At 37.4% G+C, this 18,049-nt stretch overlaps 1 protein-coding gene across 1 annotated transcript in view; it reads right to left on the bottom strand.

Annotated features, from left to right (window-relative positions):
* The window catches only part of LRP2 (LDL receptor related protein 2), a 180,244-nt gene that overhangs the window by 117,269 nt on the left and 44,926 nt on the right, over nt 1-18,049 (bottom strand). Inside the window, exons 11-17 of the mRNA XM_040636652.1 lie at nt 12,625-12,753; nt 10,769-10,938; nt 9,560-9,777; nt 8,195-8,401; nt 5,809-6,011; nt 3,850-3,990; nt 1,513-1,716 (exon numbers count right to left, since the gene is read on the bottom strand). Coding sequence (XP_040492586.1) covers nt 1,513-1,716; nt 3,850-3,990; nt 5,809-6,011; nt 8,195-8,401; nt 9,560-9,777; nt 10,769-10,938; nt 12,625-12,753 — 1,272 coding nt within the window. The remainder of the gene's footprint in view (nt 1-1,512; nt 1,717-3,849; nt 3,991-5,808; nt 6,012-8,194; nt 8,402-9,559; nt 9,778-10,768; nt 10,939-12,624; nt 12,754-18,049) is intronic.

Here is an 18,049-nt window from a genome sequence, read left to right as displayed (position 1 = left end):
CCACTTTAACAATATTAATTCTTCCAGTCAATGAACATGGGATGTTTTTCCTTTTTTTGTGTTTTCTTCAATTTCTTTCATCTAAGTTTTGTGGTTTCATTATACAGATCTTCCACTTCATTGGTTAAATTTATTTCTAAGTATTTTATTGTTTTTGATGCTATTGTGATGGATTGATTTTCTTGATGTCTTTTTTGGATGCTTCATCATTAGTGTAAAAGAATGCAACTGATTTCTGTTATGTTGATTGTGTCCTGTCACTTTATGGAAATTGTTGATTAAGTCCAACAGTTCTTGACTGATCCTTTGGGATTTTCTATATCTACAGGATCATATCATCAGCAATTAACTACTTTTTTATTTCTTCCTTTCTGATTTGGATGTCTTTTAATTCTGTGTCTTGCTTAATTGCTCCAGCTGGGACTTCCAGTACTATATTGAATAGGAGTGGTGACAGAGGGCATCCTTGCCTTGTTCTTGATCTTAGGGGAAATGCCTTCAATTTCTCTCCATTAAGTATAATGTTAGCTGTGTGTATGCTGTACATGGCCCTTATTATATTGAGATATGTTTCTTCTATACTCACTCTAAGAGTTTTTGTCATGAAAGTATGTTTTATTTTGTTAAATGCTTTTTCTGCATCTATTGAGATGATCATGTGATTTTTATCTTTCATTTTATTGATGTGATGTATTACATTTATTGATTTGCATATATTGAACCATCTTTACATCCCAGGGATAAATCCCACTTGGTCATAGTGTATAATCCTTTTAATGTGTTCTTGAATTCTGTTTGCAACATTTTGTTGCAAATTCTTGCATCGATATTTATCAGAGGTATTGGTCTATAGTTTTCTTTTCTTATGGTATCTTAATCTGGTTTTGGTATCAAAGTAATGCTGGCTTCATAGAATGACTTTGAAAGTATTCCCCCCTCCTCAGTATTTTGGAAGAGTTTCAAAAGAATCAGTATTAATCCTTCTTTCAATGTTTGGTAGAATTCTCCAGTGGGTTATAAAATCAAAATACTGAGTTATGCCATCATTCAATAGAGTACTCACCAGTATAGTGTGACTGGCCATAATTTATCTTTCTGTGATGATTATGAAGATATTAACAGAATTCCAACCAAATGAAAAATTACAGTAAATCCATATTTCCATATAATTCATGGGGGTATTATTATTTCAAGCCCCACATCCCTCAAGAGAGGTCATCTGGCTGCTTGAATATGAGGAACAGCCTCTAATCAATTAACCCATTACTGACTTTAATACACTTGACTCTCCTTTTATGGAATGTCAGCTTCTTTTATGTTAATATTTCTCATTGTTAAAAACACACTCTTAAGGAAAGGAAGTGTTTGTTTTAATTAAAGTCATGAGAAAAGCAATGGATTTCTTTTCCTGAACTAGAAGTATTTAGCAAGCTAAGTAAGTTCTAGTAAGCAAATTACTAGTATTATTAAAAAATGGACAAACTGTGCAAAAAAATTTCAATGTATTCTCACCTGTGCCGTTTATATTTTGCTTATAAATCATGTCTTTTGATGTATCTGAAAAGAAGATAGTTTTTTCCTGAGCATCAAAATCAATCCCAATAAAGAAAGAAGGACTTCCTGTCACTGGAACTATGACATCTTCCTGGGTAGAGAGGTTGAATGGGATGCCACGAACAGCCACTTCAGATGAAAAGATCAGGAATTGCTTAACAGCTGTAGGAAGAAGAACACGACACCATCGGCTACACTGAGGGAGGTTCTTGTCCTCCCTCAATTCCAGAGAAATTATTTATACATCCATAAAGCACATTTTACAATTCTGAAATAAACATAAAAAACAAATCCGTGGAAAACATTGCTGGAAATAATGGGAAGAGAGGAAAAAAAGATAAGCAGCTATGAAGGTGATACAACTGTTACAATCTTACTTCTTCTTGAAAAATTTATCCTTAAGATTTATTTATATAAAACACTGTCCCTATGATGAATTCTAAAGCAGTATTAACTGAATGGCATAGTAATTCCATCAAAATTCTTTTTTTAATGTTTTTTTATTATATTATGTTAGTCACCATACAGTACATCCCTGGTTTCCGATGTAAAGTTAGATGATTCATTAGTTGCGTGTAACACCCAGTGCACCATGCAATACGTGCCCTCCTTACTATCCATCACCGGTCTATCCCATTCCCCCGCTCCCCTCCCCTCTGAGGCCCTCAGTTTGTTTCTCATAGTCCATAGTCTCTCATGCTTCATTCCCCCTTCTCATTACCTCCCCTTTCTTTAACCCTTTCTTCCCCTACCGATCTTCCTAGTTCTTATGTTCCATAGATGAGAGAAATCATATGATAATTGTCTTTCTCTGCTTGACTTATTTCATTTAGCATTATCTCCTCCAGTGCCGTCCATGTTGCAGCAAATGTTGAGAATTCGTTCTTTCTGATAGCTGAGTAATATTCCATTGTATATATGGACCACAACTTCTTATAGCTAAATCATGGAAGGAACCGAGATGCCCTTCAACAGATGACTGGATTAAGAAGTTGTGGTCCATCAAAATTCTTGATCTGGATTAACTTTTGTATAGAAATCTATACAAAGAATCCTACTGCACTTTTTAAGGTCTTAAGACTAGCGAAAAAGAAGAATTAACAGCAACGAAGTAAGTTATTTAGAAATAAATAAAGGAGGGAAGGATGGGAGAGGAGAGGAAAAATAGAGGAAAAAGGAAAAAAGAAGTGATTTTAAAATCAAAGAAGGAGACAGAACAGTATGTCAGGAAATCATAAAGAAAGAGATGAAGGAGTATACCCAAGACAAAGATAAAAACTGCAGGAGTTGAAGAGCAAAATTATTAGACAATGTAGTGTCAATGTAATAGAGACACAGGACTTTTTGAATGAGGTGATTTTTTTTTCCCTCATGTTATGTTAGTCACCATACAGTACATCGTTATAGTTTTTGATGTAGTGCTCCATGATTCATTGTTTGCATAACACCGAATGAGGGTGATTTTTATCTGAATCTAGGATTACTTACAAAGTGAACAAGTTTGCCTCAATTAGAATTAGAGAATTTACATACCAGCCCAAAGCAGTACCATATGGGGAGCCAGAATTTGTCAAAGGCATTAAAAAGGAGAGTTTTCAAGGGGAAGAAAAGAAAACCAAATATTGCAGGAGTATGCATTTCATTATCAGCTGAGGTGGGGCAATAGTCTACTTAGGAGTAGATGTGTAGACAACCAAAGAGGAAGAAAAGAAGTGTTTGAGGGAATAATTGAATCCTGGAGCATAGAGGCAGATATAAAGAGAAAATCTGAACTGAAAAGCAAAAAACTAGATGAGGAAATGAGCCGTCCCAACACTTAGTTTGCTTTGGGACACAGCAATAAAGCCAAGTAGGATCGAGGTCAACCACCCCCCTCGAGAGGCAGAAGCGGTGGTCTAGAGAGGGCAACGGAAGGGATGGGAAGTATTTCCCAATAAACTGAAGGCTAACATCTAAAGTGGAAAAGGTATACATAGCAGAGAAAACTCAAAATTAAGTTGTATGGAATTTCAAAGGCATAATTTTCAAAGGAGACAAAGAGTTCAGGAAGGAGAAAAGGGAAAAGGGAGCCCAAGGAAACCCTAGATGTACAATTAAAGGAAAGGCCCAAAGAACAGAAATTTACATTTTTGAACCCTGTGTGTAAGGGAAGTAATGCCTATTGAGGAAGATGCTCTGTCAGCTACCAAATGCTTATTCACCATGAAGGAGTATGACAGGAAGCTGACCCAGTCCAAAAGCAGCACATACTGCTACGCTGCCTGCCAGAAAGACAGCCCGGAAGCGATTTCTTACCAACACAGTGGCGGTTATCCACATCCAGGCTGAAGCCGAGTGTGCACCTGCAGCGGTAACCCAAACCATCATTATCTGTTCTGTGGCTGAGGACACAGACATGCTCACAGCCCCCATTGTTATCTCTGCATGGATTGCTAACTAGAGGAAAAAATACACAGGGTTAAATCTCAATTAGAAACGTATGATTACCCAAGATATGTGAAACCACTTTGAGCCAGGTACGTGAAACAAAATAATGGGCTTGGAACTCAAACGCCACTGCTGTTTGCTGCTGTATACACTCCCATATAAGCTCTCCCACCTACCCTCAAACTGGTAGTGGCAACACACAGGATTCCCACAGCTGAGTAACTTTGGGAGTTCTTCTCCCCAAGGTAATTACGTCTGCTAGTCCCAGTGATTAAAAAATAACCGCCTCCTCCCAAAAATCTTGAGTGTTATTTTGACCAATCATAAGATATAATAAGTAACCATAACCACTGGATGCATGCTTTTTAAGTAAGCAAACTTACAATCAATGACTCTAAGAGCTAAGTATTATGATCCCAATTTTATAAAAGAGGAAACCAAAGTTCCAGAAGGTAACACAACTTGTCCGAGATTATTTGGCAGCTAAACTAGAAGTCAAATCCAGATCTGATTCCAAAACCCTACAAGCCTGCAATACAAACCAGTTTATACTTCTAAAACCCATTCTCAAAGCCATGATTTAAAAAGCTCATTGTATACAACTTGTCACAGCCAAAAAGGTCATATCTGCTTTGAAAACTGTCTTCTTAGCTTTTGACTTTTTCTTTAAAATTGTCTCTTTACCAAAAAAAAATTTAATTTAATTTAATTTTAAAAATGTCTCTTTACCTTCTCAGGTGGATTGATTTGGGGAAACAACAAACAAATAATCTGGATGATAAAATTGGGTAATGTTTTTGGTCAAGGGCAAATAGGAATTTAGTAGCTCATGAACTGATTATTCCAAATAGAGACTTCCAAATGTTTCAGATGGAGTATGTACTTTCAGCTAAATTATATGTTATCCCAGGATGACTACATTGAGATGAATATCCTTCAATGTATCAGTTCTAGTGGCTGGTTTTTTGTTTTAAAAAAAAAGATCAACCTTATTACTTTCTGGTCTTTCTCCATCCTAAAGTCAGACCCACCACTCAATGTGGGAGTTTTGAAGTAAAATCTGCCTTTCCCAGAATTACTGTTCACTGATACTAAACTTTCAATCAGTATAGTTTATCATATTTCTTTTTATGTTTTTGATGCACAAGCAAATACAGAAAAGAGCCATATACAGTCACAATAGTTTTGTCAACTTAAAACCTTGAAACACAAACAAGACTTACTATAAAATAAAAGACTAAATGGTGTCTGGATCAAAATATTTCTTTTCTTTGATAAGTGACCAGCCTATGAGACACCAAACACTGTTAGCCTTCCACAGATCCAGCATAAACCAAATAACAGGTGTCATACATATACAGTGGAGAAGAAGAATAAATTGGCTCTGACACTAATTCAAATGAACACTTAGGCATGTTGGTTTCTTCTTCCAAGCCTCAGTTTCCTCAACTTTAATATTAACGGATTGAATACAAGATTTCTCCCAGTAAAATGAGGATACATATTTTGGTTTGGTTTATTTGCTGTACATCCCCAGCAGTTAAGACAGGACCTGGCATATTGTAGGTGCCAATGAATGTCTGTAAAATACATCCCTAAGTTTCCTGTAGATTTGGCATTTGAACTCTGATATACATCAATTTTTTCAGAAGGCCCCATGACCTACAGAGCCAATTTCAGAGAGTTTAACTCTCTAGATAACCCATCATATATTTGAAAATGTCGCCGAAATCTCATGAGATCACTCATCATTAACTTCCATAGCATTGAGAAAACCTTTCTACCAAGGCCAATACTAAGCAGGGTTTCCATTGTTCTGGGGCATACCGTAGGGCTGCCTGAGGGAATGATAAACAGTCACTCCGAAGGGCCTCAGAGAAGTCTGGTGGTACTCTTGTGGACTGGGCTCTGTGAACTTGTTCGCCTTCATTACAGCCATCTTTGTCCAATCAGTAAAGAATACGTAATCTTCAAACAAGCTTATTCCAAAGGGATGAGGAACGAGTGAGCCTCCTTGGACTACTGTCTTCCTGTTACAAAAGATGTATATCACAATGTTTTTGTTTTCCTTCATTTCGATTAAAGGTGGAATTAGTTCAAGTAAATGCCTAAAATGCTAAGTAATTTCTTGTTACAAACACAGGATATATAGAAAAATACATTTTAAAATGTGGATATATTTTGACCTACATTTGATAGAAGGACTTTCATGTGGTCTCTTGGGAAAGACCCTTGAAAATAAAATTTCAGTCCCAGTTCTACTTTGTTCCAGATTTTTTGAAAAATTACTGTTTTTTACATGCTTCTCATTCTATTAAGGTTGCCCCACCAAAAAAAAACCAAAAAAACAAAAAACAAAAAAACCCCACTAAGATGTAAAATATTTTGTAATCCATAGGTGAAAAAGTATAACAAGGGAATTGAATATATTTCACACTGTACCATTAACCATTTCTTAGCATCAAGGAGCAGGATAGTGAGCAGAACAGTTCAACCCAGAGCAAAGACACAGACCTACTCCTGATGTCACTTTGGGAAATCAAAAAGTAGTGCTACCACTGCTACGTTTCTGCTTGATAAAACTGTCTGCTCATCATACTTGTAGTGGAGGCACAAAGTGGCCAGAGCTGCTTCAGTAGAAGAAAAAGAAGTAAAAGGTGCCAAGCAAGGGAAAGAAAATCAACAGTGCCTGTCATAACTACTTCTACATACATGGTAAGTCACTTAGGCCACATAAAGAAAGTGAGGTAGAGGATGGTTCATAAGGGAAAACTCATTTTTTTTTTCCTCTTTGCAAAATAGAAAGACCTTAAAGAAAAATCCTAACACCGCTGAAAACTAAAAAACACAATAGGAGTCTAAGAAAAGAACTGAAGATACTAAGGCTGGGAAACACACCAAAAACATGGGGGAAAAAAAGAAACCTAAGTTGATAAGTTAGCTCACACTTTAAAACACTCCATAATGACATGGTACATTAAGATTAGAGAATGGTTTTTCCTTTTCAGTTAGCAAATTCCAGAACCCTGAATGCCACCTGCTGGCAAAGCAACAGGCAGTGACTTTATGATTTCAGCTGTCCCCGTGAGCTTGAATAGCTCTTTGATGTTTCTTCACAGCCAGCAAAGCACTCAAATATTTCTGAAATTCCACTGATTGTTATGTTTTTATGTTTTACTTTAACCTTAGCATAAAAATATTTATACCATCTAATATAGTGTCAAAGAGAAAAAAAATCAGGCAATTTCTCAACTGTTTTTGTATGACTTATTGGGTTGATTGGTATGTTTTCATTAAATTTATTCACATTCTCATTATGGGTACCAGTTTTAATGATGAGAAGTCATAGTCTAATACCCAATCACTTCATTTAGCCAAGCAGAGATTGTTCTAAGAATATGAAATCCAGTGGCAAACGGTGATACCATCCTTACAAAATAGAGACAAAGGAGAAAACAAAACTATAATATTCCTTCCATTCAGAAAACAATAAAATCAAGTCATTTGGAAAAAATTAAATTGGCCTGCTTATTTTCTGAAGCCACAAAGAGTAGTTTTGACAGAATTTAAAAACTGGGTTTTAACCGATTTTTGAAAATATCAAAAGCAGAGAAACTAAAATAGTTAACAATTTAACTAATTAACAGTTAACTCTTATTAGATTAAGATGAAATAAAAAGTATGCCATACTTTATGCTCAATATCTAAATATCGTTGAAGTGTATCAGGTAAAAATACAAGTCAGAATTTCTCTTTGAAATTTGAAGTACATAAGGGCAGAGTAAAGTCCAATTAATTCCCACCAGCTAATGCTAAATAAATAATAAAACTTATTTATTCAGTGGGGGAAAATTAGTAAGCTAAAAAGATAAAGTGATCTTTGGAGACAAACTTTAAGGGACCCAGAGAAATAAATGGACTCAGGAGTTAATGAAAATAATGTGCTTCATCTAGGAGTTGCGGAGAAGTTGGAGAGGAGAAATCAAAGAACAAATGCTCTACGTAATATGTAACGAATGCTATCACGGAACACAAGGAAAGTTAACAACCCCCCCCCCCAAATGTCACTTCACACAAATGTCAACACAAAGGCATTCAAGATGTATTGTCAACGAACAGAGCAGTATTTTAATTCTGGTCCCTCTGTATCCCTCGCCATAAATTTATGTACTTTCCCCCAAATTTATGAAGCTACAAAAAAAATACTTTTTACCTTTGAATTCCATCATAAGTTACAGTCTCAATGTAATCAAAACGGCAGTCGACCCAGTAAACACGCTTTGATACTATATCCAGAGTTATTCCAGCAGGCCACCCCAGCTTTGTTTTTACCAAGTCTTTACGGTTGGTGCCATCCATGAAAGCCCTTTCCACCTTAGGTTCCCCAGAAAGGCTCTCCCAATCTGAGAAAAATAAATAACTACAAAAGACAAACAAAGGATGAAAGTCAATTATTTTATAAGTTTATCTGGAAAATATTTTTTTTAGGTTGCATGTTTGGATCAATGGAAATTTCCTCTAGCTGATTAGAGAAGCATGGGAGTATAAAACAATAAAGAAAAAAATATCAGAAACTACGAAGGCCAATCAGGAGAGTCAACAACTCCAAACAGCAACTATTAAAATGCACTAATATGGCAAAATTCACATGCATTTTCTCAACTTTCTCCCCTGACCCCTGGCTCTGCCTTTCACTCACTTTTTTACACCCAGGAAAACATACAAATACATTTTAAAATAAGCTATCAAACCATTTCCCTCCTTAATTCCCCATTCTAAGGCTTAGTCTAGAGAACATTTCCATTATTTTCAAGGAAAGACAGCAAACTATCATGAAGTAGAAATGAATAATCACCATTCACCAACCCTTCAGTAGCCTGAAGTTCATACAAGCATTCTAAGACCAAACTTTGAAAATCTAGGAGAAAGCCAAGTCTCCTATAACTGCACTCAAATGTGGACATCAGGAAAATCTAATATACACCTGGAGACAAGTGAGCATTATCAATCTTGATGTGGTTGATTCACACTGAACAACTTATAATGAGGTATTAGCACTGTCATCTCAATCCCAGTTTGTACAACAAGTAAGTGCTAAAAGGGATAGCTCCAATCTTCTTTCCCCTCTTTAAAAAAATTGGCAGGGGCGCCTGGGTAGCGCAGTCCTTAAGCGTCTGCCTTCGGCTCAGGGCGTGATCCCGGCGTTCCGGGATCGAGTCCCATGGCAGCTAATTCATGTTAGAATGATCATCTTGATAATGGTGAATCAAAAATAACATTTAGCTGTAACAATATTATTAGGTTGAGTCAGAACACAGAGTCCAATCTCTCCGCTAAGCAAATGTGGCAAACACTAAGAATAAAATCCATACCCCCAAAAAATCACATATTCTTAGTACAAAAGGAAATGTACTCATTTAAAGCTTACATGAATGGAGATATAAAATAAACATGGGTTCTAGAGTACAGACCCTACAAGAAATCAGAATTAACCTTTAATTAAGCCAATGGTGTTTTACCTATAGGGAGAGATAAAGTTTCAAAAATACTAAAATCAGTATGTTTTCACTTCACTTACCCAACAGTTGGGTCCAGGGCAATTCCTCTAGGATGCCCCAAGTTTCCAGTTATAAGGATAACCCGATGGCTTCCATCCAAATTTACCATATCTATGCGGTTGACCTTGGTCTCTACCAAATAAAGTTTATTATTAACCCAGTCCACAGCTACGTTCTCTGGATCGTCAAGAGAAACAACTTCTTGGATGTTTAAGCCATCAATGTCAACCGAAAAAACCTGAAAGAAAACCCAAAATTACACTTCTTAAACATAATTGTGGGCACTGTTTTCCTATATTCATTCAGTATATCTATCTATGTTGTTGTACCAGTCATCTAGACTTACCTACGAGATTCGCTAAAATATTTTACATCCTGGGCTACTGGGGAGAAAAAGAGTTTCTTTAAAAGTATATGTAAGGCAAATACAAAAAGTTGGATTTTTTTCAATCCTGCATTTCTAATTCTTGGTAGCTATTGAAAGTTTAATTAAAGAATGTGGATTTTTTTGTGGAGGGGGTGGTGATGGTTTGTTTTGATTTTTAGCTGTAATCACGTCAGAATTGTTAATAATCCAAATTTGCAATTTTTAGAAATTTTATGCAAGTTACCACTTATTTGAATTAAAATTTTATTAAGAGTACAAGGAAATATAAGAGGAAGAAATACAATTTCATAACTCTTTAGAGGTCTCTAAAAAAAAAATCTCTGTTGCATCACTCAAAAGTTGCAATCAAATCTATCACACTTTCCAAATAAGACAGCATAATGAAATTTTGGCTGTTAAACAAAACGTTGTCAATATTTGTTACCCAATCTTCAATTACGGTTCCATTTAGAAGATGCAGGTAAAATCTGATTTTTATCATCCAAGGAAGCAGAGTACTTTTTACATTTTAAATGATCAAGTTTCAAAAATTACTACCAAATATCTATCCAGTTTTGAAAGAATGTCTACTATTTCTTTTAATTAGTCTTTTGGACTCCATTTCGAATAAAATTAAAAGTTGCTCAAGGCTAATCCATATAATAGACTGCTTTGTTTAATAGGTCACATGTAATAGTATAGCAGGGAAAAGGTGCTGATTAACATAAAATATCTCAAGGGCCTTTTTTGTTAGAAAACAAAATAACCTTCCCTTCCACTCCCCCAAAAATGAAAAGCTATCAACACTTTGTGCTTGGGGTTCTATCAGCTCCCAAGCTATACTCCTGAAATTTCTATTTACCTTATCTTGCACCGTGTCAGTCCAAAAGACTCTGTGTAGGTGATAGTGAAAATCCACACCCACAGCCACTCCGTGATTCTGAGACTGTACCAGCATCGCAAAAGTCCTTCCATGAGTATCACCAATTAGCAAATCGCGACCATTGGAGAAGATGACGGAGGCCTGCTCAGCTAAATGTGAAGGAAGGAAGGCATTATCACTCCTTCAAGGGAACAAGCGTAGGCCTATCACCCTTTCAGGCAAACTTACAACTGATATGCTTCCTGCCTTTTTAAATGCTTCTTCTATGTTATCTTATTTGATTTTAAAATAAACTTCTGAGGCAGGCATACAGGTGTCATTCTACCCAGTTTACAGATAAGCAAATTGAGGCACAAGGATGCTTGATGAAGTGTCCAAAAGCACAGTTAGTTTGGAGCAGAGTCTACCAGGAACTCGGGTGTCCTGACGGCTAGGCCAGTGCACTTTCAGTGACATGGAGAGGAATACCTCAGGTATTTTCAAGAATCCTCTATGATATGGGCATCTAACCCAGCACTTCAGATTCTGTAGAGCACAGAACATATTTTATGGATTACTGGGAAATCACTCTGTGAAAAACATGGCAGTGACGGATCCAAATCTGCTTTTACCTACATACTCACAAGCATGCAAAATGACGTATGAATATCAAGGTTTTCATTGCAGTCTTGTTTGCAATAGCAAAGGATAAAAAAAATGATATAACAGCCCATCAGTAGGGGACTAGTTAAATAAATAATGTACATCAAAGTAATGGAATATTATGCCACCAGAAAAAAAAAAAGAACGAGGAAGTCTCTGTGTTGATACACGTTGACAGCAAAATGCAGAACTGCATGTATAGTTTACTCCCATAATCAGTAAAAATAGAATTGGATACCTGTATTTGTACATTCTTATTTATGTATTTAACAATCTTTAGGATTAAAGTAAATAATGATTAATAATGGGAGAAAGGAAGTGGAGACTGGGCAGAGAGGAACAGAGATGGAGAAAGACATTTTTCTAATTTAGAATTTTTGAACATACGAATTTATTATCCTTTCAAAAGTAAATACATTTAAACATTAAAAATCAGTTGTACCAAAAAGCTAGTAAACAGCAATTCAGATATTTCCACACAAAAATAACCTGGAAATGTCCCATTTCATCAATTCTATGAGCAGATAAATTTCAGAAGGCCACCAAAGGAACTTCAAGATCATGTGTGAAAAAAAAAATTGGGAAAAAAGGAACAAAGATCTTCTTATCCAGAAATGCATGGTGACAAAATGGTGGGGGGGGGGGAGATGATATCATTTTTTAACAGATTTTCCCCATGACTTTTCTGTACTACAGTACTTAAGATTGATTCCAACAAAACACCCAGAATGAGCGCATTCCCCAAAACTCCAATCCAAATTTCAGAGGTCCATTTTTAATCACTCCTAAATTTTTCATAAACAATGCCAAAATTATTTCTATAGATACTTGTCACCCATGTTTGTGGTAAATTAATCAAAATTTAAATGTCCAAGTAATCCAAAATAGGCAAAAAATATATTCCACAATTAAATGTGGTGGCTGACACAACTCAGACACAAAGTGAACAAGCAACCAATATTAAAAAAAAATGACTAATGGTCATGATTAATCCATAAACTGGTCTTAATAATCAAAATGCAAAATTAATGGGGACCCGTTATTCTGGAAGCAGGGTCCACTCCTAATTTGTGATGATAAAACCCTGCTATCCACATAAATGCTGGCATCTCTTTTGTCATCTGCTATGGAAGGAGGATATCAGTCCTAAGTTTCCTGTTCGGAGATATGGCAAGTGTCCTTAATTTACTTACAGGAAGTATTAGCTTTGCAATGCCGCTGGTGCTCCAAGACATACCCCTCTGCACAGTGGCACTGGTGATGGCCAACTCGGTCTTCACAGATCTGGTCACAAACTCCCCATATCTGGCAATCATTAAAATCTGCCACGTGGGAAATAAACATTTGTAATCACGTTTACCGGCATTTTTTGAGTGCACGCTGACAAAAATCTTGGACCGGCTATACAAGAATGTAGTGAGGCCCGTATCTAAATAAGCACCCTCTGGAGGTGGCACAGATTCTAGGCATACAACAAAAAACAGGAATTCAGAACAGGCATCTTCATACTACCGACAATCCAAAAGCATTTGAACATTTTTTAAAAATCTACACAAAGGTTAATTTCACAGCAGATGCACAGCACTGCTTAGATTCACAGCCCTGTGGTACTGCATTTAATTTACTAATGTTGGTTTACAAAATATCTGAATTTTGGTGTGAATTTTTCCCTTCAAAACTGTGCTTTCCGATATAGTAGGCACTAGCCCACTATGGCTTCTTAAATTTATATTTAGATTAATTAAAATGAAATAAAATTAATAATTCAGTTTCTTAAGTCTCACCACATTTCAAGTGATTAACAGCTGTATAGGATCAATGGTTATCATACTGGAGAGTGTAGATATAGCACATTGCCACCACTGCAGAAAGTTCTACCGGACAGTGCTACATCAGAATAAAGTAAGACCTGCCATATAGCCATCCCCTCAAGAAGACACAGACACAAAACTGTAACTGCAATAAAGTATTTGGAAAGATCCATTTACTCAGCTGCCTTTCCTCTGATGTCAAAAATTAGAACCAAAATTAAATTTAAACTAGTCTTCAGACATGAAAAATATCTTCTCTTCTACTTATTCATTAACTTATTATTCATTTATTTAATAAGTGTTCATTGAAAGTCCATTACATGACAGGGCTGTTTACTGTCACAGCAGTCCTAGTTCTGTGTAAAAAGAGATTTAAAAACTGACATATAAACAACACAATATGGGAGGAAGGGAGCGGGTAGAACAACACAAGATATAAAGAGTCTTTCTCAAAGACTGTACAGCTTAAGGGGTACAGAAATTGTCCTATCTTGGTAGATTGGTGCCAAGTATTTCATTGACCCTCCAAGTTCACGTTCACTCTTCGCCCTCCTTCACCCTGTGCTCTTCCCTGGGAGGAAGACCATCACAGCCTACACCAACAGGTTCTTAGTAAATTATAATCTCTGAAAGCACTGTACCCTCAGGTCTAGAATTCTCCACATTTCTTGGATCTGATTACACTTGCAGCAAATATCAGAGTTGGGAATCAGGTTCTACCATACCTACTGGATGGCCCACCACCTCACACTTCCCCAATTACAAAGCTCAAGAAAGTCCTGGGATCAAGTTAATCTTTCCAATTTTCCCTCAAGAACGAATACAACAACATGGGCCTTCAGATCTTTCTTTCCAAGAATTGTGACTAACCAAAGGAAAAAATTAATCCAATTTGGACATGACAAGGTGAAAGGCACGTGGGCATAAATAAAAGGCCCTTCATGATTTATCTCTTCTGTGTCCTCACCTCAGCCCTGAGAAAGCACCACCTGAGGCTTCGCCTCAGTAGAAATGAAAGTACAGGATATTCGCCCTCAAATTTCCAGAATGTCATGACCTCATTTTGAATGCAAGACCAATGAGAATATGCCTAAGGGTTTGGAGTCCCCCCTGGGAGCAGGAGTTCTGATGTCAAACAGAAGAAAACCAAAGGTGAAGAAGTCATAACCAGGAATTTTTGGGCGCAAATGCCCTTCCTATCACCTGGGCTACACGTACTTTAATGTTTTAATGAGTGTATAAAATCACTGTCACCTCTAATGACTGAATAAGATTATATTCTCCATTATGGAGGAAAATGAAGGCTAATTAATATCCATCATTAGCCAAAGTGAAAATAAGAAAAGTGAAAGTAGACTTGAGGCTTTGGGTGAGAACAGAAAAGTACTGGGAACTATATAAATCCTTAAAACACTGCTTTATAATACCACGTCCTACCCCATTACCTTTATCTACTTTTCTCTCCTTTTCATTCTTTGTTGCCTCTTACCAACAGATACTGCTTTGAAAATAGTTCAAAAACCCCTTTTTAGCTTAGACCCCGTTAGACACCCTCTGATCCCTCTGGCTGTCTGAAATCCCACCATGCTGAATGACCTCCCTGCCCTAACTCTGCACCACGATGTCATTCTGTCAACAAACAGCATGTCCTGTCAATCAGAAACAATAACCCTTGGTAAACTGCTTCAGCTCGCCTCAGAGGCTCCACAGCCAGGTCAAGACTACCAGAGGCAGATGAATGGTAGAAGGACATAAGATTTCGTGTCGGGATTACTCAATTTTATTCTTGATTACCACTGAAGCATCCACTGGGGAGCCATGTCTAAGATGCTAGATGTTGCATAGGTTTCCAACACCTGACGCCATGCGAAGTATTACACCCATCCAGAGAGTATTTGTTGAACTGCAATGCTTGAAAGAACAAACGAAAACAATTTCCCTAAAAGCTCAGCTGAAACAAGTATAACCGGTTTTATAACATCACGTATTCAAATTAATGAGTTCTCTTTACAAAGAGAGCAAAATATACTCATCTTTGAAATAAATGTGAAATAAATTTTAACCCATCTTCAAAACTCAGGGGCAAAGAACACATCCTTGGAAAACAGGGGAGATCACAGAAAAGATCTCTATTGGTGGCAGAGGGCCTAACACAAAAGCTCTCAATCACAGACTTTTGAGCTCATCTCCAAATGAAGTTATCTGTACTAATGTTCCAGGCACATACTGCAGGGATTAAAAATGTTCATCATGGAAGCAAAAACTAGTGACGCAGTATCAGACCACTACTTCCAGTGTGAACTGGGTGTGTTCAATAAATCCTGAAATTATCTTGTGCCACAGCATAATATTGGAATTTTCTATATTACATTTATTAATAGGCTAAATGTAAAAAACCTTGTTATGACAGTTTTTCATTTATTTCAGACTGCAAAACAAAGTGGCCCAGACCTTTGACATACAAGTAGCCCTAGACATTTGGAAATATAACCCAAAGCTCATCACAGACTTAGATTTTGGGGAAAAAAGTATTGGAAATGTGCTATCAAGACCCTAGAGTGCCCCCCAAAAAGAGGGGGGGCTAAGAACAGGTTGTGGGGCATCTCAAGACTAAACGAGGGATTCTGAAAGAGCAATCACTTCTACTGAAAAGACTTCACGGCCTATCAAGTTCCAAACACAAGGCAGCCCAGCCCTATCTCCTCCTTGGGGGTTGAGAAAGGAAAAAAAGAGAAGCTGATGGAATACTGAGAATGTGGCTTCTGGTATTTCTATTGGAATTCCTTTTCTACTAAGAGAAAGGAGAAATGCCTAGAGAACTAAAAGACTGGAAATCGAGCTGGCAGCTGGGTGGCAACCTGGGGGGGGGGGTGCAGCAGCGGAGGAGCCTGACCTTTGCCAAAGACAAAGGAACAGGCTCACGCCCACGGATGAGCACCACCCTGAAGAACGGGAGCCGCTGCCTTCGCAGCAATGCCAGGCAGCACAGGCAGAGGTTCCAAAGTCAGGAAACCACCTAACAATTGAGGACGTTCATGTGAAAAGTATTTTAAAATCACTTGAATGCATCTCTAGTGTGATGTTGGTGATGACAATGATGATGTTGGTAATAATAAAACACAAAGAGTGTCCTGGTTTCATTTAATGCCTCTTGCAGATCATACTGTTTTATTTATAGAATGTTTTCAACTGATTAGAATTGGGGGGGGGCTTCCTTAAGTAATTCAGAATTGTCTCGGAGGCTTCAGAATCTCTTGGGGTGACTTGCATAAGGCACATGTCATGTCTTACATTCATGTCTTCTCTTGTAACACGTCTTATGTCCAACAAGTAACTATACTGTTACTTAAGAGGTGCAGTCAGACCATAGGCAAACTTTGGGGCATGGTCCCGATACCAGAAACCTACAATTACCTCCTTTGAACACCACAAGGACAACCTCACTTGGATTGCTTTACTGGTTATAAAAATCTCGTTTTTCTGGGCACATAACACATAAATGAGCCCCATCATTATGGTTCTCAATTAACACTGAGGAATAGACTTTCTCAAAAGTTCCAAATTTGTAAACCAGAGTTAATTTGTGGCATTAAATTTTTTTCTAGCTGTAATTATTTGAGATCAACCATATTTGATAAAGTATAATCAAGGTGAAAGCCACGAGCTGAGACTAAAGACTGAATAACTTCATTAGGTTTATCCAAATTCAATACTGCTGACCAAATTTTATTAATATTTTGGAAATTGCTTCAGAAGAAGCAGTTTTGTAAAAGTATTTTTTATGTATGCCATGTCTGTTTTTATTCAGAAAGTCCTGAAGAATCACATATTTCTAAGGAATATCGAAAGAACACAAATATCCTGGAAAAAAATCTGAATCAGCTATCTTTTGAAGATCCATAGATGATTACAAACTTAATTTTTTTAAAGGATTTATTTATCTATCTATCTATCTTAGAGAAAGTGAGCATTAGCGGGGGCGGGGGGCAGGGGAGGGAAAGAGAATCTCAAGCAGGCTCCACACTGAGCATGGAGCCCCGATGCTCAGGCTTGATCCCATGACCCCAAGATCATGACCTGAGGTGAAAACAAGAGTCCACCACTTAACCAACTACACCCCCGGCACCCTTACCAAATTTAATTTTAATGAATCAGTTGCCTTTCAGATGCCTTTTTGCCAACACCAGTAAAAACAAAGTTGTTGTTGTTTTTTTAACCCATTTGGTTAAAAATAGGTTTATTGTTTACATATCAAAAATCAGAAGGAAGGAGGGGCACCTGGTGGCTCAGTCAGTTAAGAGTCTGACTCTTGGGGCGCCTGGGTGGCACAGCGGTTAAGCGTCTGCCTTTGGCTCAGGGCGTGATCCCAGCGTTATGGGATCGAGCCCCACATCAGGCTCTTCCGCTGGGAGCCTGCTTCTTCCTCTCCCACTCCCCCTGCTTGTGTTCCCTCTCTCGCTGGCTGTCTCTATCTCTGTCGAATAAATAAATAAAATCTTGAAAAAAAAAAGAGTCTGACTCTTGATTTCAGCTCAGGTCATGATCTCAGGGTCGTGAGATCAAGCCCCATGTCCAGCTTGCACTGGGTGTGAAGCCCGCTTAAGATTCTCTTTCTCCCTCTCCCTCTGCCCCTTCCCCACCTCTTAAAAAAATCAGAAGGAAAAAGAAATCAGAGCATTAAAAATCCATTGTTCAAATCCTAAAAAACAGAAAATTGATACTTGGCCATAGTAATTCTCCCATCATAAGATCCCAACCTAATCACAGAAGGATGCAAAGCTGGCTCACATCAGAATCAAAAATTTCC

The sequence above is a fragment of the Ursus maritimus genome, unplaced genomic scaffold, assembly GCF_017311325.1.
Source record: "Ursus maritimus isolate PB19 unplaced genomic scaffold, ASM1731132v1 scaffold_1, whole genome shotgun sequence".
Lineage (NCBI taxonomy): Eukaryota > Metazoa > Chordata > Mammalia > Carnivora > Ursidae > Ursus > Ursus maritimus.
This window is presented reverse-complemented; position numbering and strand designations above follow the sequence as displayed.